This window comes from Gracilinanus agilis, chromosome 3 (assembly GCF_016433145.1).
Source record: "Gracilinanus agilis isolate LMUSP501 chromosome 3, AgileGrace, whole genome shotgun sequence".
NCBI classification, from domain to species: Eukaryota; Metazoa; Chordata; class Mammalia; order Didelphimorphia; family Didelphidae; genus Gracilinanus; species Gracilinanus agilis.
Genome location: NC_058132.1, coordinates 252025874 through 252053438, shown reverse-complemented (window position 1 = coordinate 252053438; position 27565 = coordinate 252025874). Strand labels below are relative to the sequence as shown.

At 37.5% G+C, this 27565-nt stretch overlaps 1 protein-coding gene across 1 annotated transcript in view; it reads left to right on the top strand.

Annotated features, from left to right (window-relative positions):
- The window catches only part of GAD1 (glutamate decarboxylase 1), a 48037-nt gene extending 20842 nt beyond the window's left edge, over positions 1-27195 (top strand). Inside the window, exons 6-16 of the mRNA XM_044666513.1 lie at positions 5573-5685; positions 7630-7745; positions 7828-7907; positions 8135-8189; positions 12121-12237; positions 13967-14031; positions 15735-15813; positions 17220-17369; positions 18596-18703; positions 24209-24298; positions 27022-27195. Coding sequence (XP_044522448.1) covers positions 5573-5685; positions 7630-7745; positions 7828-7907; positions 8135-8189; positions 12121-12237; positions 13967-14031; positions 15735-15813; positions 17220-17369; positions 18596-18703; positions 24209-24298; positions 27022-27195 — 1147 coding nt within the window. The remainder of the gene's footprint in view (positions 1-5572; positions 5686-7629; positions 7746-7827; positions 7908-8134; positions 8190-12120; positions 12238-13966; positions 14032-15734; positions 15814-17219; positions 17370-18595; positions 18704-24208; positions 24299-27021) is intronic.
- Positions 27196-27565: the final 370 nt, after the last annotated feature.

Genomic DNA, 27565 nt, shown 5'->3' with positions numbered 1-27565 from the left:
AGTTCTCAAGACAAGGCATTGTCTAGAGAAGAGGTAATAACTATTATCTAGAAATTGTTCTAAGCCACTTCTATGGGAAGAAAATGAGATGTGGCAGGATGGGGATTACCTCCCTGCTAACAGTTTTCTCCTACATCTGGCTGCAGTGTTCAAAATATTTCTGGGAAAAGATGGGGGAGAAAAAGGATCAGGCTCTTCCAGGTAAAGTTTGTAGCAATGATGTACTCATTACCTGAGCTATGTTTTCGTCTGGTAGGCAATTACCATAAAGAATAATGAGCATATTCAACAACTCATTTAGACTCCTGAAGTGTACTACCTTATGACATCATTAAAATGGCTACCCATGACATTTCTGCATTGTAGAAATATCTACATGTTTCATGTGCTGTTTCCTCCCTCTGGTGTATGCCTTCTGCTTCAGGATGCAGGCTCCCAAGCCAAAAAGCCCAAGGCAAATCCAGGAGGGATTTCAGATTGAGAGGGTAGGCTCTTTCCCCCAACGGGTATATGATTTTCTAGGGCTGGTTTGTACATTTGTTGTTGTTGTTGCTTAGTCATTTATTCTTTTTTTTCAGTGATGTCTGATTCTTCATGACCTCTTTTGGTGTTTTCTTGGCAAAGGTATTGGAGTAATTTGCATTTCCTTCTCCAGTTCATTTTACAGATGAAGAAATTGAGGCAAACAGGATTAAAGTCAGATCTGAATTCAGGTCTCTGTGACTTTATGCCCGGTGCTCTATCTACTTTGCCACCTAGTTTCCCCTTTTTCCTTTGTATCTACCTATAAATACTTGATGACAATTCTCATCCTTAGTGACAAGATCACTCAAGCTCCTGCACCATTTCATTAGGAATTCAGAGGAGCCAGGCCAATCATTTCACAGAAATTGCACTCGAGAAATTTTCTTTGCAAGTTGCCAGTCATGTTGTATGCCTAACCACATTTTGTCAGAAAAGTGCCTGTTATCAGCAGCTCTCATTATCTCCAAGAAACTGCCCTGCTAGAGAAAAGCAAGGAAGGTGGTCAACTCTGTTTTGGCTGAGGCGGTAGAATAACAAGAGCCTCCTGTGTGCTTCTCCTTTATTCTGTGAGTTTCCTCAAAGATAACATTAGAATCTTCAAGTTTGGAGGGACCTCAGAAGTCATCTTGGCAGAGCTCCAATCATCCTATGCAATGATTCTTTCTGTGACACCTGAAAGACACCCAAGCCCCAGCATCCACATTGCTAATGATACCATTTCACATTCCATGTTAAAAGCTATAATTGTTTGGAAGGTCTTCCTTAAATTTAGCCAAAACAGATCCCTTTATACCTCCCTTTGCATGGTTCCAGTTCTTTCAAATGGAACTACACAGAAGGAGCCCACTCACTCTCCCACATGGCACCCTTTCAAATATTTGAAGCCAATACCTTCCCTTCCCTTAGCTTTCTCTTCTCCAGGCTTAACACCCTCAGTGCCTTCAAACAATTCTAATGACATGGTTTTGAATCCCCCTTCTACCCTGTTCACCCTCTTTTGGAAAGCTTGTTATTTTTGTTCTTAAACTGTGGTAGCCAGAAGTAGATACCAGAATACAAATTTGATCTTACACACTCTTCAATTACCTTCCCCCAAAACTGTATACTATATTCTAAATTTTACTAAGTGGTTCAAACTACCTGGGAAGAAATTCTCTTCGGGTCCATTACTCCTCGAGTGAAATACAGTAGATGACTCACCCTTTCCACTTTGGTCCCAAGATGGGAAGGTCTGAGAAAGGTTTATGTATTCTCTTTGGATAAGGAAGCCACTCCAGATGTTTAGGTCAGTATGGTAGAGTTTACTCATCTTCCCTGATGAAGATATAGAGAAACTCAGCCTATGTTCTTAGCATTGCACTTATGTGAATTTCAGTCAACTTGATGTACTAATTTCATATTTCTAGGGCCCAGTTCCTATATTTCAACCTGGATCCACTGTCCTAGGGCCTGATTTCTTCTTTGCTCCTGACATTTAACCTTCCCACTTTGTCCTCTTACAATATAGCTTGCTGCTGGATCCTTACTTGAATTCTGATCTCTTGATGTCTGTGCTGACTCCCACATGTACATCGGGGGAATTCCTCTATCAGAAGTTAGGTAGGGTGAAGCCCTTCTGACTGTATATGGCACTGTCTTATGGGGATATCTGCATCAGCAACCAAGAGGTACAACATTATCCAAGAAGAGAACTGGAATTGTCTACCAGATACTACTAGATAAGGATAGGTCTGAGGTCAGGAACCAAGGACAGAGAATTAACCTGAAGGGGAAATGTCCTACCAGGACCAGGTAAGAGTTTTCAAGCAGATTGTAGCTAACATCAGAAATTAGGGGGCATGGAATTAGATAGACTATATCATCGGGGTAGGAAAGATAGTAAGTATTTATTTAAGTGTCTACTATATATGTGGCACAATGTGCTAAGCACTTTTCAAATATTATCTCATTTTATTCTCACAACAGTTAATGACATGGCTTTGGATCCCCCCACTACTTTTTTGGAAATGCTCCAGTTTGCTATTTTTTTCTTAAGATGTAGAGCCATAACTGGATGCCACAATACAGATTTGACCTTACCAGCTCTTCAATTACCTGCCCCCAAATCTAGACACTATATTCTAAATTTTACTAGGTGCTTAAAACTACTGGGGCATAAATTCCCTTAGTGGTACCATTACTCCTTGAGTGAAATATAGCAGATTATTCACCCTTATGTGGGTATTATCATTATCCCATTTTACAGATGAAGAAACTGAGGTAGGCAGAATGACTTAACTATGGTCACACAGCTAGCAAGTGTTGAAATCAGATTTGAACTGAGGTCTTCCTGACCCAGGACCCAGGATCCATTGTACTACCTAGCTGGTTACAAGCCTGGCGAATTAGGAAGAAGCCACAGAGTCAGAAGCAGGATTGGTTGGTACCAGATTCTCTTGTTAATGAATTCTCTAAGCTCTCATTTTTTTAATTAAATTTCATTTTTTCAAATGTTAAGAATTTAATTTTTTTCCCTTCCAGTTTTCCATCATGAAAAACAATAAGAAAACTCTTCTAACAAATCAGCACAGTCAAAACAAATTTGGTCATTCCCCACTCTCTAGGAGTGGGTAGCATTTTTCATCATTGCTCCTCCAGGTTCATGGTTGAACATCGCAGTGATCTGAGTTTTTAAGTCTTTCAAAATTGTTCATTTTCACAATGTTGATGTTATAGTATAAGTCTGTCTGCTACTTCCTAAGTTCTGTTTCCAATTCCTGAGAGTGCTGGCTATTCCCCAGGGTCCAAGGACAGGGGCAGGCCAGAAGTCTAATGTGAGCAAACTTGTACTTGATCCACCTGATTGAGCAACTAGGACAGGAAGATCACCTGCTCAGACAAAGTAGAGGCTAATTAGACCTGGTCTAAAGCCAGGCAAAGGGCAAAAAGCTGGACAAATCATGACATCCCGTTCCTGTCCTTTCTCCCTTGTCCATCTGGCTCCTAACTGATCATCTGACTCTGACTTGGCTACTAAAGCAATCTGTGGTCAAGGTTGACCAACCCTTGATAAGTTTCTGATCTCTTGGGTTTCTGACTCAGTTTGTTCCTGACCTTACCACAGGTCAACTCTAACAAGCCTTCTTAAGAAGTTTCATGAGTATCTGGTGTACCCACTGTGGCTATCTCAAAGCAGTCATGCCAGCATCTCCACAGTAGTATTAAAGCAGTTCATCCTCCCAATGGGTTTTTGGAAGCTCCCTTATACCCTCTGCCAGCTCACTTGTTCGGTGATGTCACACATCATGAGTTTGCAACTTGGTACTTTGAATAGCACAGGCTAAACCAGGAACCCTTCTCTCTTCTTCTTCCTTTATGACAGCCAGTCTCCAGCATGCCATCAGACATAAGGGATTGTTGGTTGCCAGGATGATGGGGCTCAGAGCAGGACCAAAACATGATTGTGGCCCTCCAAAGGTGATGGTAATTTAAAAAATGACACCCAAGTGTTCTTCCTTCTAATAGTTCAGTGTCATCCTGAGAGCAGTGAATGGATTCTTTTTAGTTAAAAAATTCTGCCACTAGCAGAAATGTCATGAGAGCTCTCTGGGATAATTTTTTTCCTCCATTTCCATAACTGTCATTAAATTGATTGGGTTTCCCCCCCCCCTCCCCCCCAACATTCTTGGAAATGGGAATTGTTGTTTGCATCTTGTATCTGAAAACGGCCTTTCAGACATTAAAAATAATGGTCAAGCCAACAAAAATTCCACTTGGTCCATATTCCCATTGGTCTCACCCTCACTGACCATTGTTGTAGCCTCAGGAATCAGCCTTCAGCTAATGGTCAGAGCCTACTGCAAAGACACAGATGTTCAAGGAGACTAAACAAAATGAATAGCCGAGAGCAGCAGAGCATATTCAATATCTTTTAGGCCTGCTGCTTAATATCCATTAGACCTACCCAGAATTTTTTAGGTCCTGGGCTCAGGGACATACACTTATTTTCATAACTGGTTCAAGGGGAGCCTTTGCAGTTCACGGCCTACTGCTTGAGATTCAGTTTGGCAGAAGATAAGCACCACATGCCAGGCCATCTGATTCCCTTTACCTCGAGTAGCTAGATATACCAGTTGACTGTCTTCTTGTTATTCCTAATTGGTAATTAGAAAATCATCCTTTATAATTACTCTTGACAGATATTGACTACATGGTGCTGTCAAAACGAAACTATCCTTGGGGATTAAAAAAAAATCCACATAGATAATGGCACTTAGATTTTTAAAACCAAGCCAATATTCCTCATCTTTTCCAGTTAGCTTTTTGATGTTCATGACTTCTTTAAACACCCTAGGATGTGGGCATCAACATTTCATATCATATTAAGTATGAAATTGGCAGTGATTGAAATGTTTTCTTTGCCATCTAGTTTTTATATAGGTAGAACTGTCAATATAGTTATAAATAATATGTGCATTGCCATATGATCCTAGGGCTAAAAGAGATCCAGAGAACGTGCCTAATCCATTCCCATTCCTTTAGGTAGGATCATACAAAACAAAAAGAATCTCTTGTTTTCTTAGTGATCATCAAAAAGAGATGATGAAGGAATATTGGCAGCTGGCAGGTTTATCTATTTTTTTTCTCAAATGATTGCCCCTGCTTAGATTTCATGGAAACACAAAAAGTTTTCACAAAATGGTTTGTGAATAAATGATAAAAATTTCCAAAGCTAATCTATCCCCTAGCCTTCCTGCTAATATATACAATGATGGTATGTAAAGATAAAACAAAAAACCATTTTTTTTGCTGCATTCTTTAGGGTTTTCAGGTACTGTCTACCCTGGCAGATTTGAAATGAAGAATCTTATCTGGGGAATTCATTCAGATAATTAATTTAATGGTGTCTGACAGCTTATGCCTGGTGCCTTGCTCTATCTTCAAGAAATATGTTTTATTAGAGATTTGGAAGATCTTTCTGAAGAAATACAACTTCCTCTAACTGAGTTCCTGAAATTAGTGGCTTGTCCTCTTTATTCATCTTCTTTTTTCCCTACCATCTTTTAAGGTTTACATATGAAATTGCCCCAGTGTTTGTCCTCATGGAGCAAATAACCCTTAGGAAGATGCGAGAGATTATTGGATGGTCAAATAAAGATGGCGATGGCATATTTTCTCCAGGTAGGTTTATTTTTCTTTGCCTTATCTAGTAAAACCACAAAGTTTAGAGATGTTCTATTCCTTGAACTGGGTGAGAATAGTAGGCGAAATGCATTCAAAAGGTTTGTGGAAGAATAATGAAAGTTTCCTTAAGTTTTTCAGTTCTCCAGACTTCTTACCAAGGTATTATAAATCTTTGAGAGATGCCCATCTATATGATGTCTAAACGATGGATAAGTTTAATTAATTAAGTCAAACTACTGGTCAGTTCAGAGGAAAAAAAATCAAACCAGTATAATGAATTCTGAACTTTCAGCCAAAACAGTATATCTGGTAGTCCCATATAAACACATACTGAATCTATAAAACCAATACAGATGTACTTAGGGAATAAGTGCTTCCTGTACTATATTCTGGTTTGAGTAGGGTCTATACATAGTGTCCCAAATGTCTAAGTGCAGTTTTCAATTGTAAATTTAAATTGCAGTTGTCAACTGTAAATTTTAAACGTATTTACAAAGTAAAATATGCATCTTGAAGAATTCATAACATCTACTTAGAGAGAGAAATAATGAACCTATAATATCTGGACAGTTGTTTTTCAGAAAGTGGGCTTTTAAATGATTTATCACTTGTTTATTTGGGTATATGTTTTAGGGTTTTGGTTTTATAAGAGTATTCACTTATAAAAATGAATAATATGGAAACGAGTTTTATGTGATAACGTATATATAACCCAGATTGAATTGCTTGCCAACTCCAGGAGGGGAGAAGAAAGAAGGGAGGGAGACAATTTGGATCATATAACTTCAGAAAACTTGTGGAAATTTGTTATTAAAATAAAAAAAAATAAACTAAAAAGTGGACTTTTATATAAATTAACCAAATAATTGCCTCCATTTCCTGTTTCATATCTGCATAGATTCAGGTTCTGTTTTCATCTAAGTTTTCTAAAAATCAATTATTTTCAAACAAAACCATAAATGATTAAGCCATTTGAGTGCTCTTTGAGGAGACAAGGTATTCAACCATCCCATAAGCATTTATGAAGCACCAACTGTGTTCAAAAAATTGTGCTAGGTACTAGAGATACAATGATAAATAATTTTTACCCTCAAGGAGTTGACATTGTAATGGCAGGCAAGTGGAAGACTGAAAATCAAGAGGGCAAGAACTTTCTGGAAGTTCCTTTGCTTGCTTTCTCTCTGATTCCAAGTCTCTAATCATTCTATGTCTCAGTTTCCTCATCTATAAAATGAAGATAATAATAATGCTTATTTACTTACCTCACAGGGTTGTTGGAAGAACAAGTAGTGTGTTGGCATGGAAACAACTTCAACCTAGCACAGTGCCTGATGTATAATAAACACTTAATAAATGCTTATTGATTGAATCATTGATTTTTTAATCAACCTCAGATTGAAAACAGGAAGGTTGTATTTCTTGATTACCACTGTCATCCCTCCCTCTTTCATTTCTACTCAATTTAAGAAAGGTAGACCTCTGTAGAAGAACTAAAAGCCAATTTATAAGAGTGGGTTAGCTAGGTGGCTCAATGGAAAGAAAGCCAGGCTGGTGTCAGGAGGTCTTGGGTTCAAATTGAACTCAGATGCTTCCTGCTGTGGGTCTCTGGGACTCTGGGCAAGTCACTTAACCCAAATTGCCTAGTCTTAACACTCTTTTGCCTTGGAAAGTGATACTTAATTTCAATTCTTAGACAGAAAGTAAGGGTTTGTGGAGTTTTAACAAAGACTTCTATCCCCCAAATAGATGGGAGGATAGAAGTTGGGAACATAGAGACCACAGTAAAGGAGCTGAAGTAAGTAGGGGAGGGTCCAGAATGTTCCATTCCTCCCCACTCTTACCTCTCTTATCCCTTGAAATTCAAGCACTGACTTTGTCCTTAAGGGAGTAACAGAGAGACAACAACAAATCTCCCTCAAAATATTTCTTGTTTGGTTACAGGGGGCGCCATATCCAATATGTACAGCATCATGGCTGCTCGATATAAGTACTTCCCAGAAGTCAAAACCAAAGGCATGGCTGCTGTTCCCAAACTGGTCCTCTTTACCTCAGAACATGTGAGTTATAGCTCCTGCTTATATACTGTTGTCCGTCCCAAAGGCATGTTCCTTTGTCAATAGATGGCTCTTTTTGTTGCAGAGTCACTATTCGATAAAGAAGGCGGGGGCTGCACTTGGCTTTGGAACAGAAAATGTGATTCTAATAAAATGCAATGAAAGGTAGGAGGGAAGGGTGACTGCTAAATTTTTTGATATATTAAATGTGTTCATCTGTTAAATTCGTTTTTACTGTGCTTAAGGGCTAGCTTGGTACAGTGTGCCAAGCTGCTAATGAGCTGGTGAAAATATCTGATTAAATGATTTTTTCCTGCATCTGAAGCTCCTTCAAATACAGCCAAGTTGATGCTTCTTTTTAAAAAATCTATCTCCTTCTGTTATTATTACAGGGGGAAAATCATCCCAGCTGATTTGGAGGCAAAAATTCTTGAAGCCAAGAAAAAGGTGCGTGTGGTAGAAAAATCTGGATAAGGGTCAGGAGTCCTGAGTTTGAGACTAAATCTGAATACTTACTTGCCCACATGTGACTGTGAACAAGTCACTTACTCTCTGTAAGCCTCAATTTCCTCAACTGAAAAAAAAAAGGATAAATCCTACCTTAAACGTATGTTGTAAGGAAAGAGTTTTTTGTGGTGTGGTGTCATGGAAATGGGCACTGGATGTAGAATTAGGAGTCTTGGATTAGAGTCCCAGCCCTAACTCTATAATCTTGGACAAGTCATTGAAAATTTTTGTAAATCTCAGTTCCATAGATAGATAGATAGATAGATAGATAGATAGATAGAAAAGTAGGTAGATAGATACCCATATGACCTAGCTCATAAGGTCATTGTGACAAAGGGATTTTATTTTTTCTGCTTTTTTTTTTAATTTTTATTTTTACTGTCATACAAAACACGCGTCCATTCTGGTCATTGTTGTAAGAGCACACTCATATATAAACAAACCCCCAAATAAAACCATAAATATACTGATGTGAAAGATGACTCCTATAGTTTTTCTCTGGATATCAATGGCATTACCCTTCCAAAGTCTTTCAGAATTGTCCCAGATCATTGCATTACTGAGAGTAGCCAAGTTTTCACAGATAATAATCATACAATATTGCTATTAATGTGTGTAGTGTTCTCCCTTATTTGCTCTGCATCAGTTCCTGCAGATTAACAAAGCAACTTTAAACTGCAGTATGCTATATAAATGTGAATTGTTATATTACAATATATAATGTAGTTAAACTCTAGTTTTATATTTTTCACCTACTTTTGCTCTAGAAGTTAAGAGCCATTATTAAATTTTAAAAAATTATTTCATGTGATGATGGAATATCATTGTTCTGAAAGGAATGATGAACTGGAGGAATTCCATGTGAATTGGAAAGACCTCTAGGAATTGATGCAGAGTAAAAGGAGCAGAACCAGGAGAACATTGTACACAGAGACGGATACATTATGGCATTGACTTTTCTACTAGCAGCAATGTAATGACCCAGGACAATCCAGAGGAACTTATGAGAAAGAACACTATCCACATCCAGAGAAAGAACTGTGGGAATAGAAACGCAGAAGAAAAACATGATCAATCACATAGTTTGATGGGGTTGTGATTTGGATTTTGATGTTAAAGGATCTATTGCAAATATGAATAACATAGAAATAGGTTTTGAACAATGATACACGTATAACTCAGTGGAGTTGCTTGTCAGCTCCGGAGTAGGGGGGAGAAAGAAGGAGGGGGTATCATGAGTCATAGAACCATGGAAAATATTCTAAATTTAACAAAATTAAAATTAAATTCCAAAAAAAATCATTTAATGAAAAATAGCATGCTACCATGGATAGTTGGCTTCAGAATCAGGGAAGACTTGGGTTCAGGTCCCACTTATGACACTTAATAACTATGAGAAGCTGAGAAATGTACAATCTTTTGGTGCCCCCAAAGAACTCTTTAAGATTACAAATTGCAAGGCAAGTGTTGAACTCTACTTGTAGAGGGAGTTTTCCCACTAGAAATACCATACATCAATAAAATTGTAGGTATAGATCCCCAAAATATACATTAATTTTTTCTCCAGTTTTTGTTGGTCTTCAATTAATATATTAGTCTGATTCTCTAAGGCTCTGTCTTCATGGTGTCCAAAATGCTAGCTGAAAAGGGAAAAATTCAGCTAAAAATCAGTTATTTTATTCACATGATACTAAATGACTATCTTTATTCTTCTTTTTCCCTTTCTTTATTCTTTCTTTCTCCCTCCCTCCTTTCCTTCCTTCCTTCCTTCATTTTTCTTGCTCAATTGACTGTTTACTTTAGCATCCTGTAGACACAGCCTTATTTAATTTTTACTTGATGTTTATACTGGTACAATCTCAGTTTAACATTGGAATCTGTTTAGCAAAGCTATTTTAATGTTCTAGTTTATGGCACATAGTAGCAGGTCTTGGCTGAACCAATCTCAACAAATTCTATTAAGTGAAAAATCTTGTCAAACAGATGTATTCATAAAGGTCCTGCCATGTTGTAGTCAATCCATCTAACAATAACGTTGTTTTGGTTTAGTATTCATGCCTTCTGCAGTAACTATATTTATTTGCTGGGCTTTTCAGTAGAGTGGAGAGAGAGAGAAATGATAAGGAAAGAGACTGTCAAGGCTTGGGCAAGGATAACCCAACATTCTTGATTCAATATATAGGTATTAATGGCCAGCTATTAATGTACTTGCTAAGTACTTGCTAAGCACTGGACTAGAAAGACAAAAATGAAGTCTTTGTCCTCAGGAAGATTATATTCTATTCAGTCCTTATAACATGCATAGCAGAATATAGTTAGAGGAACATGGAAGTGGAGGAGACCATTATTAACCCAGGAGAGCTCATGGAAGCTTCATGGAGGCAGTGGCATCATCTGAGTTGAGCCTTAAAGGAAGACAAGAATTCTGAGAGGTGGAGATGAGGAAAGAGAGCATGCTAGGACATGGAGTGTTTTTGAAAGAGAGGCACAGAGGTGGAGGTGAAGCTACAGTACCTCAAAACTCTTGACTCATAGATATCTCTAAATTTATTACAGCTCTATTACAATATTTTTCCTTTCTTTTTTATATCAGTATTTTGATATATCCAATATTAATGAATTTCAAATTCTGAAAATGAATGATTTTTTTGGTAAATTAACTGCTGTATTAGCATAGTTATAAAACCAAGAATATTTTAGAAAGGATGCCTACTAAGAAGGATGGACAATATCCATATTTTTAAAATCCACAAGGTTTTTATATGATGTCATATGACAGTCTTTCCACTATCTACAGGAGGCAGCATGGAGCAATGTCAAGAAGAGCACTTAAAATCAGATAATCTCAGTTTGTTTTCTGTGCCTCAGTTTACTCATCTGGAAAATGAAGGAACTAGGCTGAGATGATCCTTAAGGTCCTTTCTAACTCTATATCGTGTGATTCTACTTATAGAATGTCTTGGTCATTTATCAGCTGGGTTGACCTTTATCTTTCTCAATCTGGAAGCATTTTCATTAATAAATTTTTGTCAATGACTTTGTCTTTGCATCACAGCAACACAGATTAAACTTTCCTTTGGGACCAAAAAAATGGAATTTCATATCTGTTCCAGTAGTCTCCCAATTCTCTGTATTGAGTTCTGTTCTCTGGCACCTTCATTGATCCAGTTACTCAAAGATCATTTGAATTGTTGTAATCCTGTGCATTATGCAATGATCTCTACCTATTTTACTCTGGATATGTTTATACAAACCTCCCCATGAACAAGTATTTACTAAGCTCTTACAATGTATGAGACATTGAGGCTATAAAAGCAAAAATGAAACAGTCCCTACCCTCAAACAGCCTACATTTTGTCAGGGGAAACAACACATGTTCATATAAGAAAATACAAAGCAATTTCAGGGGGCATCAGGAAGGGTCTTGGATGACACTTGAATTGAGTTTTGAATGTAGATAATGATTCTTAAGAGGCAGAGACATGAAGAGAGCACACTTCAGAAATGAACAATGATCCAGAGATGGAAGAAGGAATATTAGATATGATGAAAAGCAAGTTGACTAATTTAGCTAGAACATAGAAAAGGAATATGTGACAAGCCTGGAAAAATAGATTGGATATTGGGCAAGTCCCTTTATTTTTATGGGTCTTGGTTTCCTCATGTCTAAAATGAAGGAGCTGGACTAGATCTCTTCCAAGGCTCTTTCCATCTCTAAAATATTTGAATTTAATATAACTCATTTCAGGTTGTTAAAAAGTAAACACAAACAGTTCAGTTGCTGTCATTTGAAGTAAGCTCTAATACCTACTGTCTCAAACAAGAAATGTTAAAGATTGATTAGTTCTTTGTCTTTTGTCTTCTGCTGTAGGGTCATGTTCCTCTTTATGTCAACGCAACTGCAGGCACAACTGTATATGGAGCTTTTGATCCAATTGCTGAGATTGCAGATATATGTCACAAATATAACCTTTGGTTGCATGTTGATGTAAGTGCTGGGCCACAACAGACAGCCCAAATCTAGTTAGGTGAAGAAATCAGTTCTCCTTTTGGTGAACATAGGCTGGTCCCAATCTCCCAGGTCTCTTCACAGCCTCTTTGTCTTATGCTCTCTTTTGGTTCACAGTTTAAATAATTTGGGCAAATATCCAAAGTTGCCTCATAAACTGTTATTCTTTTGTAGATTTCTCTGGCCCATACTTCTCCCATAGCAGCCTCATTTGGGTAAACCGCTCCTGGATGACAAAAACATGAAAGGATAAAGGAAATGGCCACACATGCTTGGTAACCTGTTGTCAATGCAGCTGCCCATCAACTTTTGCTTAAAAAGATTGATCTAGAAACTTACTGATATGGAAACATTTATATAATACAACCGAGAGAGGATTGCCCCCTCAATTGTTCTCTCTCTCTTTTTTTTAAACCCTTACCTTTCGTCTCGGAGTCAATATTGTGTATTGGCTCCAAGGCAGAAGAGTGGTAAGGGTAGGCAATGGGGGTCAAGTGACTTGCCCAGGGTCACACAGCTAGGAAGTGTCTGAGGCCAGACTTGAACCTAAGACCTCTTGTTTGTAGGGCTGGCTCTCAGTCCACTGAGCTACCCAGCTGCCCCCCCCCCCCCAATTGTTCTAAAGAGACATAAAGGACAACAGAGAACATTTTCAAGTATAGAACTATATTTCCCTCCTCTTTTTTTGTCTCCATTCTCTCTTTCTGTCTCTGTGTCTCTGTTTCTCTCCCCCCAACCCAAACTATGCTGCTAAATGTAAACAAATGTACCTGTGACACATTTTAAAGTTTAATCTGCATTAATAACATTTTCCCATCACTTTATAAGTCTATGTAACAAACGAAACAATAAGTCAAGCCCTGATTTGTAGCATTTGCTTTTCTGCAGTATAAGATGCTTACATGCTAAAAATGTAACAATCCGGCTCCCACATACCTCTGCTCATTCTGTTTCTCTTTCTTTCTCTCCCTCTCTCCTCTCTCCTCTATCCCTTCTTTCTCCTTCCTCAAATTCTTACTCTTAACTCTTGCTTTTTCTCCACTTTCTCTCTTTTTCCTTTCACTGTCATGTATCTGTCTACTGTCTCTCTATCTTCTAAGCCCCTTACACCTGGACCATCTTTTCTGCTGTGAAGCAGATAACAAAACATTGACTACAAATATGATTCATTTCTATTTCTCCCTCCCTGGAACCGCACCATCTCCCATCTTCTCCACTACCCCCCATGCAGTATTTTATAAGATACCCTCAGAGAAGCCTGGGCATTTTGTGACTTACTACAGCCTTCAGGGAACACTCAAGTGAGATATATCATGCAGTGATAGCTTGGAAGCAAACACCTTCAACTCTTCACTGCTTTCCAAGTGGTCCTTGACTCAAGCAGCAACCTCGGAGGGTCTTTGCTTTTTGCCTCTGTAGCACCTGATGTCTCTGTGGTCCTACCTCACCTGCCTCTAACTTTAATGACTGGAACCTGGGTTCCAGAGAAATCTTCTTTAAAAAAGGCAAAAAACCTGAGGATTGAAGTTGATGCCAAATGAATGCCTCAGTGGGTTTATTTTGACAGAGGAACTTCTGGGTTTCAGCTTTCTTATGAGCCCATATGTTTTAAAAAAAAGACATAGAATGGCCAAGTAGCCTAGAAAAGGATTTGGGAACCTTACGTGGAGTCAAATGCCTTATCCCCTTTCTTTCTTTGCCCTCACAGGCTGCCTGGGGAGGAGGTCTCCTCATGTCCCGGAAGCACCGTCACAAGCTCAATGGCATAGAAAGGTATGTGGCACAGGTTCCAGGAATTATGCCATCCAAAATTTCAAACATGTACGGTTTAGACCTCTGATTCATCTCCTTGGATTACCTTGCAGAATGTTATTGTTCTACTCTGGAAAACGCTCAGGTGCAGGGCTTGCAGTTTGCTTCATTTCCCTTCTTTCTCTGTCTCATTGTTGCTTGCTGGCTCCTTTGAGACAGAAAGTGGGGTGACAGAACTCTTGCTTGGTTATTATTCCTTTTCTTGTCTCCAGTTCAAGACCAATGGCAAAAAAAATTGTTTATGAAAAGGGAGAAAAATCAGAGCAGTGGCTTCTTTCTGCCCTCCGGAGTAACTCCTCCGGCTTAAAGTCACTTCTGCTGGCCATCTCCTAACCAAAGAAAGAGTCACAATAAATAAGGATGGCTATTCAGAACACAAGCTGTATATAATGAAGTAAGGCTACAGAAAGGGGCCAATCCAGATGCAACCTGAAACATCTCAGCTGCAGGAATTTTCTTCTTTGTAATGACCTTTAGCCCACCTATTCTGCCCCGAAGATCTTATATCTTATATAGAGCTGCAAACTTTGACCTCTCTGCATGAGGTAAAAATTCCACAACTTGCTATCTGGATATTTTGCACATGAACTGTACAATGTATTTCTTCATTCCAAATTGGGGAGGGGAGATAATTAGTAAAGGTTTTCTCTATTCATACACACCTTCTTCATGTTTTAGAGACACAAATATACTTACTAAATACTTTCTCCACTAAAGGACCTCTGTGACATAAGAAGGTTAAGAATTCTGGGCAAGGGATGTAGTATGGGAAGATCAAACAAACATTTCAATGAAACTATTGATTATTGAGTGCAAGGGCAGAGTCCATCAGATTTGCCAGGTAATTTTTAAAATATACTTGTGCATCACTGAAGCCAAAGTGCCAAGGGTTTAGTCAGTATTCATTTCACTTAGGGATTGTTGCAAAATCCTGGTTAAGGAACTTCTTAGCCACTTAACTAAATGTCTTGGACAAGATGATTAGGATACTAGGAATCCTTGCTTGTTAAGTTATAGTTTCAAAAAGATATTAAGATCATGATAATTTAGCATTTAAATAACTTTACCATATAGCAGAACTTTATCATTTACTATTTTATAGGCATTTAGGAATATCTTCTCAAATCACCCAGGAGGGGTAGTTAGGTAGGACAGTACAAAGAGCACCTAGAATCAAGAAGAACAGAGTTCAAATCCAGCCTCAGACACATACTGTGTGACTCTGGGCAAGTCCTTTAACCTCCTTTATTTTTTGGATTCCTCATCTATAAAATAGTAATAATAAAAAGCATCTACCTCCCATGTTTCTTGTGAGGATCAAAGGAGATCATATTCATAAAGTGCCATATAAATACCACCTATTATAGGGAGGTGGGCATGCTATTGGCAGCTAGGAGGTAATATGAAAAATGAATCAACAACAACAAAAAGAGATGTAGTTAGATCCATCACCAACCCATTTTGTGGATAAATACAAAAAGAAAGAAAGTTTTAGTCCATTTCCTAGTAATAAGTGGCAGACTACTTTTGTTCACTGTATTGACATTGTGTTTAGGTGTCAAGCATATATAGACATGCTTATTCAATCAAACTAGGGTTGTGATTGAAGACCCGCCCCCATCTCTGCATCTCCTCCTAACAGTTCCAATTTCTTCTTCTTCCAGAGCCAACTCAGTTACCTGGAACCCTCACAAGATGATGGGCGTTCTGTTGCAATGCTCTGCCATTCTCATTCGGGAAAAGGTTTGCTTGTTCTCAGCAGACAACTCTGAAGTAGCAAAGGTTTTGGTAGCAGTAGAGAAGGGAAAGAGGGAAATTGGTGCTACAGAGCACCTATTGACAACAAAGCTAGCAACCTCGTTGGAAGGTGGCCACGTTGTTGTCTTTCCCATACATGAATATTTGAGGTTCCTAAATAAAAATCTTTCTAGATTTGATCGGGACCAGGTTTTATAGTTATCAATTATCCATTATTAATCAATCCCTGAGAATTTATTAAGTGCCCACTCTGTGGTGGGCTCTGTGCTATGCTTTGGAAATATGACAAATGTGAAAATAATCCCTGCCTTCAAAGAGCTTACATTCTAATATGGGAGATCACATGTCCCTATTTATATCTCTGATTCTATTTCTTGATCTCTCTCTCTATCTGGAGAGAATCAGATTCATATGCAAGGTGACACTTGGGCTGAGTCTTGAAGGAAGCCAAAGACTATAAAAAGCAGAGAGGAGAAGAGACAGTATTCCATGCATAGGCCAGTACAAAGACATAGAAAAAAAAAGATGAGGTATTCTGTGTCAAATACAAAGTTAGACCCATGTGGCTAGACCACAAACATGGAAGGGAGTCCTCTAAAAAGCTGGAAAGCTCAGGAGAGAGCAGGCTGTGAAGCGATACGGCCAAACAGAGTTTATATTAGCTCTGAACTGCTTGCCAGCAGCTGCTGGCCTTTTTGTCCATTATCCACAGATGTACTGATGGCTGAATATTTGATGTAAAGGCTATTTAAAATCCCTCTGTCCAAGAGGGCAGAAGTGAGAAAGAAGACTTGACAGCCCTACCCAATGGGGTAACCTTTCACACAGAAAGTCTTTAGCTGCAAGATATTGGTGTGGGCTTAAATTTCCCATGAAGGAAATTAGGCTGGTCCCAAAGGACAAAATAAAGTTGTTGGTTTTTTTAAGTCAGGCTCATTGGTGGAGATTTAATTTAAAAAAAGAAAAGTTTTAAAGAGAATACTAGTTTTTATTTCAGTCTGCCAAGGTATTCAGTACCCTGCTATTCAATGTATTGTTGCTAGGGCACTGGCAGGAGTGTTTATCCCTCCCATGAGCAATGTTGCTATGAAATTCAATGGGAGATCCTGGAGTTATGGAAAGGAATAGAACAACTGACTCTGGAGACTGTGTTCTCATTGCAGTGTCTATAATGGAAAAGGAAAAGATGGGCTGTATTTCTGCACTCTATTTCTCCCAAAACAATCTTCCTCTGAATGGGGCAAACTAGCGTAACAATAAACTAGGGGATTAAAAAAACACACCCAAACAAAAATCCTCTGTGTCACTCCAAGTGCCTTCCCCCATGCGTATACAGTTGTGCTTGAACTTCATGAGTACAATATATAAATACTTCCCATTTCTACTCCAAGGGCATACTCCAAGGATGCAATCAGATGTGTGCTGGGTACCTATTCCAACAAGATAAGCAGTATGACATTTCCTATGACACTGGAGACAAGGCCATACAGTGCGGCCGCCACGTGGACATTTTCAAGTTTTGGTTGATGTGGAAAGCTAAGGTAAAAAAGGAGGGAATCCAGGAAGTGTGGGGTAGAAATGCTTTCATTTCCTATTTTCTGAGCACCTCATAGGTAACAAGGTGGGGAAGGTAGCCTTAGGGGCACTCACTTGGCATTAACATTTATCACATATAATTGGCAAAGTAGATTATCCATAGGACTATGATGGCCAGTCAGTTTGAAGGATATAACTTTTTGGCAGATATAGCTTTTTGAGCCCTACACAGTCTTGTTAGTCAACCTCAAATCAGCCCTTCTGAGAGCTCAACTGTTTTCCTTATTAGCACCAACCCATGCAAAAACTCCACACCTCTGCCTAACTCTCAAAGTTTATGCTCAACAAGATAGACTAATCTGTCAATTTTTTGTTGTTCAGCCGTTTCAGTTGTCTGATTCTTTGTGATCCCATTTGGAGTTTTCCTGGCAAAGATACTGGAGTGCTTTGCACTTTCCTTCTCCAGCTCATTTTACAGGGGAGGAACTGAAGTGAACGGGGTTCAATGATTTGGCCAGGGTCACACAGCTAGGAAGTGTCTGAGGCCAGATTTGAACTCAGGAAGAGGAATCTTCTTGACCTCAGGTCCAGCACTGTATCCACTGAGCCACCCAGCTGCCCCAGTTTATCAGTACTTGAACCCAGTGAAATGTCATAGACTCCTGTTAAGCCAGAGAATGCACAAAGACCAGTGGCTCTCCCCACACCTGCCTGCTGGTCAAGGGAGAGGTATGACAATATTAAGAAAAGCTGCTTACATAGGGTGGGAGCAAGGGATATTTGGCCAGGGTTCACTTAACACTTTCAAGTGCAAGGTAGAGGAATATGTGGCATGTTCCAAAGAAAACAAGACTTCAGGCCAAAAGAACTGGACAATAAAACTTTTTGAAAGATAAAATCTGTGCTGTAAATAGCCAGAATGTCTTCTAGAAAGAAAGCCCCTTTGCTTCATTCTGGGCTATGTACATCCTTGTCCTAGGACTCTTTTATTGGAAGTTCTCCTCTACTGCCTAAGAATTTCAGAAAATAATATTTTCTTTCTGATAAATGAAGACAACCACACAATTTTTAAGTCCATCTTCCAATATTTTTATTTCAAAGACTTCAACTGTAATAGAGATACTATCAGTGAGACATTGGACTGACTGTGTAGTTCCTCCCAACCCTTATATTCCATTATCTTAATATATAATGATTTCTCCTATTAATATCTCTCTTCCTTTGAAAACAGGGCACAGTGGGATTTGAAAATCAGGTCAACAAGTGCCTGGATTTGGCAGAGTATCTCTATGCCAAAATTAAAAACAGAGAAGAATTTGAAATGGTTTTTGATGGTGAGGTAAGTTGTCAGAGTCTATCCTAACAATAAATAGTATATGTTGAGGACTTTTGTTTCATTGAGTGTTTCAGTGTGAAGCCATATTTGTCCAGTGTGCCAGGTATTATACTCTGAATAGTCTTAAGTTCTCATCATTGGTTTCTGGCCCATCCATGAAAACTATTGTCCAAGATATCTTGAATGTATTTTCAATGGTATATTTTGTTTGACCCAGAATTCAGATTGGAACTGGTATCATTAGACACATTAACACATTCACAAAGAGTGCTTCTTCTTAGGGGTGGGTTCAGTGATTACCTAGCCTGGCTTGTCTATCTTTGAGAAAGAGTGCTCAGAAACCATCTAGGACAGTTGTGAAACTGACCTAGTTCCTTATTCTTTCAGGGTTCCGAGAAAAGGTAGCTGATATCCTCCCTTGCTAGTTAGGAACTCTCTGCTCTAATTTCTACAATCCGTAATTCATCTCTAACCAAAATTCATACTCCTGCAGTATAAATCTATTTTTCCCTTTCTTTCCTTAGGAGATTATTCTTTGAAATTAGCCCTTTATAACTCTTTTAAAAATTTTATGACTATCTTTTTCCTCTGATATATGCCTTTATTTATAAATATATTACTCTCCTACCCAAAAAATAACAAAAACTAAAAAAAGAATCATAATCTAGCAAAACAAACATAGTGAATGAGTTTGTCAGTACATGCAATGTTCTACACCCTTATTCCCTCTGCAAAGAAAGGAGAAAAGTACATTTTCTGTTCTTTTTGGGGGGTGCAAATCTTGGTTATTATAATTAATAGCATTCTTACTATGCCTTCAAATAATCCAGGATATAAATGTGAGCTCTGTCTCTCTCCAAAACAAATTCCCAGAGAGATAACTGTTTAACTATCATTTAACCCCTCTTCCAGAGGAAAAGTACATGTCAAGCCACCACAGACGTGATAGGAATGAAGTTCAGCTGCCAAACACCATTCTTAACACTTGTTAAAATGAGCTCAAAGCAGTTTCCCCAACAAGGTACTAACAACAAAATAACTAGCATAAAGTCTGACTATAGTAGAATCTGTGAGAGGAATTAGAGAAAAAAAATCTGTTCAAATCTCATCTAGGTTGTAGAATAGCATAGAACAAGCATGGACTAATCAAAAGGATTGTTGAATACTCATTATAGAGCCATTGGAATGGAAAGACCCCCAAAAGGTCACCTCCTCTCGCCCTTCACCTCCAGACTGTATTGGATTCAATGTTCTTTATCCAAAGAGCTGTCTACCCTCTCCATAAAATATTTTAAAGATAATTACACAAGATCTCTTTGTAATACTTCCACTGTTGATTCTATGAGTTCTCCATCTAGCTCAGTGATGGGCAAACTATGGCCAGTGGGCCAGATGTGGGCCCCCTAAATATTCTATCCTGCCAAGGACGTTATTCCTAATCTGACGAATACAACGAGTAGGATACAATACAATGAAACTTCAAAATAGTTGCCTTTGAAACAGACCAACAGATGAGCATTTCCTTTCCTTAGTCCCCCCCTCTTTAAAAAGTTTGCCCATCACTGATCTAGCCTAGCCTCTTGTAGATTAGGACCTCAGGCTCCTCTTATTTTGCTGTGCTGCTAGAGTTTTTGGCATCTCTGCCAAAGCTTGGGAGAAGACTAAGTGTTGCTATCCTAAAGAAATTATTGGGAAATATATTCTCATGGGAAGGAATGTTGCCCTTAGACAGGACCCTGAGAGGTACATACTCAGCTTGTAGCACTTGTTCTTAGAATGTTCTAATCAGAACTTGGTCATTATGTCCCATTGACTGTACCCTCATCAGTCTCCCAACTTTGCACTTCTCTCTCCCAGCATTATACTACCACCACCTATTCATCTTTAACTCTGGTCTACCTCTAATTTATCCTTTGTCTTTTCAGCCCAGTTGTAAAGCTATAATTTGTATCCTCCAATGGGGAGGAGATGGACTTGGCTATGAGATTTGCTCCTGTGTCCATGATCCAATTCTTCTCCTTTATACATAAATAATAAATATGTCTTGGCTAATCCAGGAAAATGCAGAATGTAATAGTTATTCTTCATTAATCCAATTTGTCATTGGGTTGATTGGGGTCTTGTCAAAAATTCCAATATATAAAATACAAACATATGTAGATTAGCACATGTTTGTGTACATATACCCATATGTAGATATGCATATATGTGTGTATAGTCTCTCACCATACTATACCTTTAATTATGTTTTGTTACTGATCAAGTTGTGCCCCTAACATTATAGTACATTGCACATTCATTCAGAATGCTTATTGGTGATGCCCTATGTGTCCTTTGTTATCAACTTTAAAATGAAGTTTTACAATAGCAAAATCTTTTTGGCCTTATGAAGAGGATATGATAAAAGTTAAATCTGACCTGAACAGATCAGTGTTGTGTGGATTAAAAATGGGAAATGTATATGAATCAGAGTGAAACGGAATCAGTTTCTAGTAAATGAAAATTTTGCAACCAAATGCAATTAAGAAATAAGTGTTTATCAGAAGATAATCAAAAACCTTAACTATAAAATGTCGAAGAACTTCTAAAACTCTGAACATCCAAAGGAGAGAACAAAACATATACTCTTAAGTTCTTGCATTTTAAAATGTTTTATTAATTATTTGCATTTTTATATACCATAGTCATTTCCCAACCACTTACTCTCCAGAACTCTGTTTTTTCATGAGGAAACATTAATTTTAAAAACTATACGAAGAGTCAGCATGGAGGGATGCTGTTAAGAATGAGGACTTGAGGGGGCAGCTGGGTGGCTCAGTGGAGTGAGAGTCAGGCCTAGAGACAGGAGGTCCTAGGTTCAAACCCGGCCTCAGCCACTTCCCAGCTGTGTGACCCTGGGCAAGTCACTTGACCCCCATTGCCCACCCTTACCACTCTTCCACCTATGAGACTATACACCGAAGTACAAGGGTTTAAAAAAATATTCTATCTAAAAAAAAAAAAAAAGAATGAGGACTTGATAAAAGATTAAAATGCCGTTTTTTTGCCTGGAGCGAGACTTAGGGAGTCCAAAGAGAAACAAGATGAAGATAACCTTTCTTTAAAAAAAACTATTATAAACATAGTAAGAGGATGAAAAGGATTCTTTTGAAGAGATTTGCTATTCTAAATAAACTACATGGGATGGGACTGGGGTCTCAGAAGTGAAGTCATTTGTCATCATAGTGAGATTTAATGTGACTCAGACCATGGCCTTTCTCGCAGCTAAATTCTGTAAATATTTATCCACTTCTTTGTTTTATAATTGACTTCACTGTTAACAAAGTATTATATTAATTATAAATATTAAGTAACTTTAATATTTATTTAATTCTAGAGGATTATAGAATTTTATATAGAGAGACAGCTTTAAGTAATTATTATAAAAAATAGTTTTCTACAGTTTATTAAACAAATAATATTTGATAAACCTGGTTGAAGGCTCTACGAAAGTTGATTAATTAGGAAATAGGCTGAAATTTTATTAATTCATGAGAAAATAAAATGTGCTTCCAGGTTACCCTACGTTTTGGGATGATAAGATAAAATATAGAAATCAGTGAAGTAGTCGAGTATGTGCTTATTGATAGTTCTGATTTCTTCATCTGAAAATTGCCCATTCATGTGCCTAGCCCATTTATCAGTTGGGGAATGGCTTGTTTTTTTGTATAGTTGATTTAGCTCCTTATAAATTTGAGTAATTAGACCTTTGTCAGAGGATTCTGCTAAGATTCCCCCCACCAATGTTTTTGCTTCCTGTCTAACTTTTATTGCATTGGGTTGTTTTGTACAAACCTTTTTAATTTAGTGTAATCAAAATTATTTATTTTACATTTTGTAAACCTATAAGCTAGGTTAGTGATCTACGGTACCCATGTTCCATTGTCAGCATTAGAGGAACTCTGGCAAAGTAGTCATACTAATAAATACACTTTTCTTGATTATGAAAATCAATTTGAAATTGTATTAGAAATAACAGTTGGGACAATCTTCCCGAGAAAGAAGTTTCTCTTCCCCTTCTTTCTCTTACTCTTCAGCACAATTTCTCACAGATCAAAGTTAAACACACATTTTCCCTGATTCTATAGACTGAGGCCCCTCACTGAATTATAGTTATAACTATAATTATATATACATGCATAACTGTGTATATGTATATATAAATGTACATAGAGTATATATAACTGTAATTCATAACTTTTCTAATTTTATAGAGACAGTTAACAGAAATCCCTTTTGAAACAAGGTTTTAAACAGTCTCTGTTTTTTTAGCTTCTTTTCCATTTTGATGAATATGAGGTAAAAACTCAAAATTATTGTAATTGTGTTTGTCTCATTATGAGTTATTTGGAGTATTATTTTGAATAGTGGTTAATAGTTTGTATTTCTTCTTCTGAAAACTATTCTTATTTTTTGGCCACTTATTTATTGGAGAATTACTCTTAGTTCCTATATTTTACACATAAGATAATCCCTCAGAACATCACTCAAAGACTATTTATTTTCTCACAGTTTAATAAGTTTTCTGGTTTCTTAGGCCACTGCAGCTTAGAAGGAAGAGGAAAACTTTAGGAGGCAATCATACTGAAAGCAGGAAGATAGCATACTGACAATTAACAGTATAGGAGAAGACAGAAAATCTCTGATAAACAGAAAGATGTGATCTAAAAAAAAAACAGCAGTCATGAGATCATGCAGTGAAGGATAAAAAACTTCAAATACTTCAGTGGTCCCTTAGGACATCACTATCTTAAAGCACAACATAAAAGTTCATGATCTAAAAGAGGACTTGGAATCAGAGGTGTGCTAGAGTCAGCTTGAATTGCCAAGGTAGTCGGTTGTTAAATTTTCAGTGTGAACATTCACAGCTCAGAAATGGACAAACTCTACAAATCAGGGCTCAATGTATTATTTTGTTGACTAGACTTAAGAAAGTGATGGGAAAAATGTAAATAATGCAGGTTGAACTTAAAAGTGAGTTTCGTATACTCCTCTTTCTCTGTTTCTCTCTCTCTTCAATTGTTTAACATTTATTATCCAGATCATGTTTTGAGTCATTAAGAAAAGATTCAATTATGTTAATTATGAATAAGATGAAGTCTACAAATATTTATCGTGCACCTACTATGTATAGGGAACTAGAGAGTAGGGAAGTGTATCATACTTTTAAAAACTATTTTCATGAAATGTGTGCTTCACATCATGCTTGAAAGAATAGTTTTCAGTCATCTGGAAAATTCTCTTATATATAATTTCTCATTCTGGGATGATGAAGAATAATATCAAGTGTTACTCTACTTTGTATACAATAGCAACATGTATCCAAACATGCTATACCACTGGAAATCTGAAAGCTTTATCTTTGATAAAGTTGATCCTCCCACTTCATGTATGACTTTAAGTACTTTGGATTGAGGCAAGCCTTTCCTTTTCATATTCTTTTCTGCATTATTGTTTTTGTCTCCACAGCCTGAACACACAAATGTTTGCTTCTGGTACATTCCACAAAGCCTCAGGGGCATCCCGGACAGTGATGAGAGACGAGAAAAACTTCACAAGGTATGGAGTACATAAGTCTATCATCTACCCTTCTGCATTCTCTTTGGCAGCCCAGAGTTAGCTTGTTCTCATAAGATGGTTCTGCTCATCTAAAGAGAGGATTTTAAAAAATAACTTAAAGTTTTCAACTTTGAGTTATCCTTGACACTAAGGAACTTAATCTTTAAGATCAGCTCAACTCTGTAGCCTTACTAAAGCATCAGTCTCAGTATTCATGGAGGTTCCATTTGGAACATAGCTAAGATTTATAGTCTGATGAATTTTCTTAGACAAGAGCAGAGTAAAGGCCAGGGCTCTTTATAACAAATTGATAACCAACTGGCTCCTGTATATCTAAGAAGAATATCCATTTAAAAGAAAGTAGGGAATAGGATGAATAGTTTGATGGAAACTTGACTCAGTAGTTAAACTTTCAGTTACTTATTAAAAAAGATTTGCATATCTAAATGAGAATATTGCCTAAACTTGAGCCAGTTGCTCTACAATGTAGAGCAAACAATCTGGCCATCTATTCAGTTGCTTTAGCAGTGAAGGAACCAAATTCATCTTTTAGTTGGATTGAATTTACTTCTCAAGGTGATATTGTTCCACTTATGCCTTCTATATTAATAGAGAGTCATTTCACTTTGGTTATCAGATACAGAGTAGTGTAACAAGTTTTAAGAAGTAGAGCAGTTGAAAAAGTAAAACCTGTAGTGAACTAGCTCATTAATATTTCAAAAGAGGTATCTAAATCCCAGAGCCCAAACAAACTACAGCATTTTTACCTTCATCTCAAAATCTCCTGATCCCTGGCAATGTCTCTTCCTACATGTTTTCCTTACCCCTTCCCTGCCTTCTTTCCCTTCCCTTCTTCTACTTTGTCTCTTTCTTCTATACATATTTCTCTCTGTATTTGTCTGCCCCTTCTTTTCCCTTTCTCCCTCTCTCCCTCATTTGCTTCTATGCTTTCTCCTTATACCTATATCTATATATTTTTACGCCCCTTCCTTTCCCTCCATCTCTTTTTCTCTTTCTCATTTGCTTCTAATTTCCATCTTAAAATCAATATTAAGTATTGGTTTCAAGGCAGAAGACTGGTAAGAACTAGGCGATAGGGGTTAAGTGACTTGCTGAGGGTCACATAGCTAGGAAGTGTCTGAGGTCAAATTTGAACCCAAGACCTCACATAAATTCTCACCCCTTTTCTGCATGGTGTCATAACTAGTATTCAGTTCAATGAGGTATTCCATAAAACCAACCATTGGCATTGAAAAGAAAACAAAATCAGATATTAAGAATAACCGAATTTTTTGCTTCTGAATCCATTATTTGGCATATGATAAACATATCAGAATGTAAAGACTTTGGAGGGCAGCAAAGTCTGCGTCTGTTAAATTTAAAATGCCATAGTGTGGCCCTTTAAGTCTAGAAATTTTATACCAAGATTGTTCATGGGTCATAAGTATCTTAAGGTAGGCATGGGTAGGGAAAGTCAGTCTCCAGGTCTGGACTCCTTTAGTATTTGAATAAAGCAGATCATAAATTAGCCCTCAGTGTCACTGCAGGGGTAAAGAATCTCCAGTGAGACCTTTGTCCAGGGAAGAAATAAAATATAGAAAAGAATAATGTGAGATTGAAAAAGAAACAGAGTAAGAGAGCAGAAGGAAGGGCTGAGAGGAAGAAAAAAGAAAAGAACGAAGTCTTCATGTTGGAAAACAGTGGGGTGCCACTGGCAAATCTTTCATGATAATGAACTTCAATTCATGCTCTTATTCTTTCCAATTGGCCAACCAGGAATATAATTCAGAAATGTGCTTAGACAATGAAGATTTTTAATTCCCGGTAGAGAAACAAAAATAACAGGATAGTCAGATCAATTTGGTAAGTTTGCAATTTGGTGTTTATTCTCTTCTTAAAAGTCGTCTAACCTAAAATGGGGCAGCTAGAAGACTTAGTAGGTAGTGTATCAGACCTAAACTCAGAGAGTCTCATCTTTGAGTTCAAATCTGACCTCAGACATGACACTGGGCAAGTTATTTCATCCTGTTTATCTCAGTTCCTCATCTATAAAATGATCTGGAGAAGGACATGGCAAACCACTCTAGGATCTTTACCAAGAAAATCCCAAATGGGATCATGAAGAGTTGGATATGACAACAATAGCAATAACAAGAACAAAAAGAATTTTTTATCTTCCTGTCCTGGAGATTAGGGTTCTCTCTGCTTAGTCCAGCTAATCTATTTACTGCTAGCAGTATTTGGAAAGGAATTTATACAGGTATAGAATATAAAACTATCTTATCTAGATTCTGTATCATCTTTTAGTGCCTAGAATTATGTATGTGCTTAATAAATTTTTGTGGAATGAATATTCACCAAAAGAATTAAATTTAGGTTCATGAAAACTAGATAATGTTTAGATGAAAAGACTCTTTTCTTCTTTCTGACCCCACACATTCCATGCACTCATTCAGTTTGATTTCTGAAGAGAGGCACAGCATCCACTCCTACAGAGTTCATGATATAATATAAAGGCCCAGGAAGAGCCAAACAAAAATGTTCCAGAGAAATGACCCCAAACTCTTGAGATATTTCCAGTGTTTAGTCAGCTCCTAAAGTATCCAAGTGTTTATAGCTCAGGCTCTAGGTTCTGTGGTCTTTCAAGTTAAGAATACAAAAAAATTCATAAACAAAAAAAAAGTGTTTAAAGTTGATCTATTGTTTTATGTTCTAATTACAAGGTGGCACCGAAGATCAAAGCTCTGATGATGGAATCTGGTACAACCATGGTTGGATATCAGCCTCAGGGAGACAAAGCCAACTTCTTCCGAATGGTTATCTCAAATCCAGCAGCCACCAAGTCTGACATTGACTTCCTTATTGAGGAAATAGAAAGATTGGGGCAGGATCTGTAATTACAGTTAGCAAACCCTTCCTTGCTTTCATGAGCTGTTCTCCAGAACTGGCTACTTTATACCCGGTTCTGCAGAACACACTCCATGGAAGTTCCCTTTCTAAATGTTCCATTATCCTATGGCACTCTAGAAGAAATCCCTAAAAATTGCTGAAAACATATAGGCCATTTTACTAAGGGGAAATAATATATTATTGTGACATGTACTGCTAAACCTTATTTAAACCTGTTTATTGTAGTTAGCAGGAAATTAATATGTCTTAAAAGAAGTTAGAGATGAAAAACTCTTTACAGTATATATGTACAGTTATATATAACTATATATATATATATGTATAGTGAGTAGGACCTTAGTAATAAGCAGCATTTTT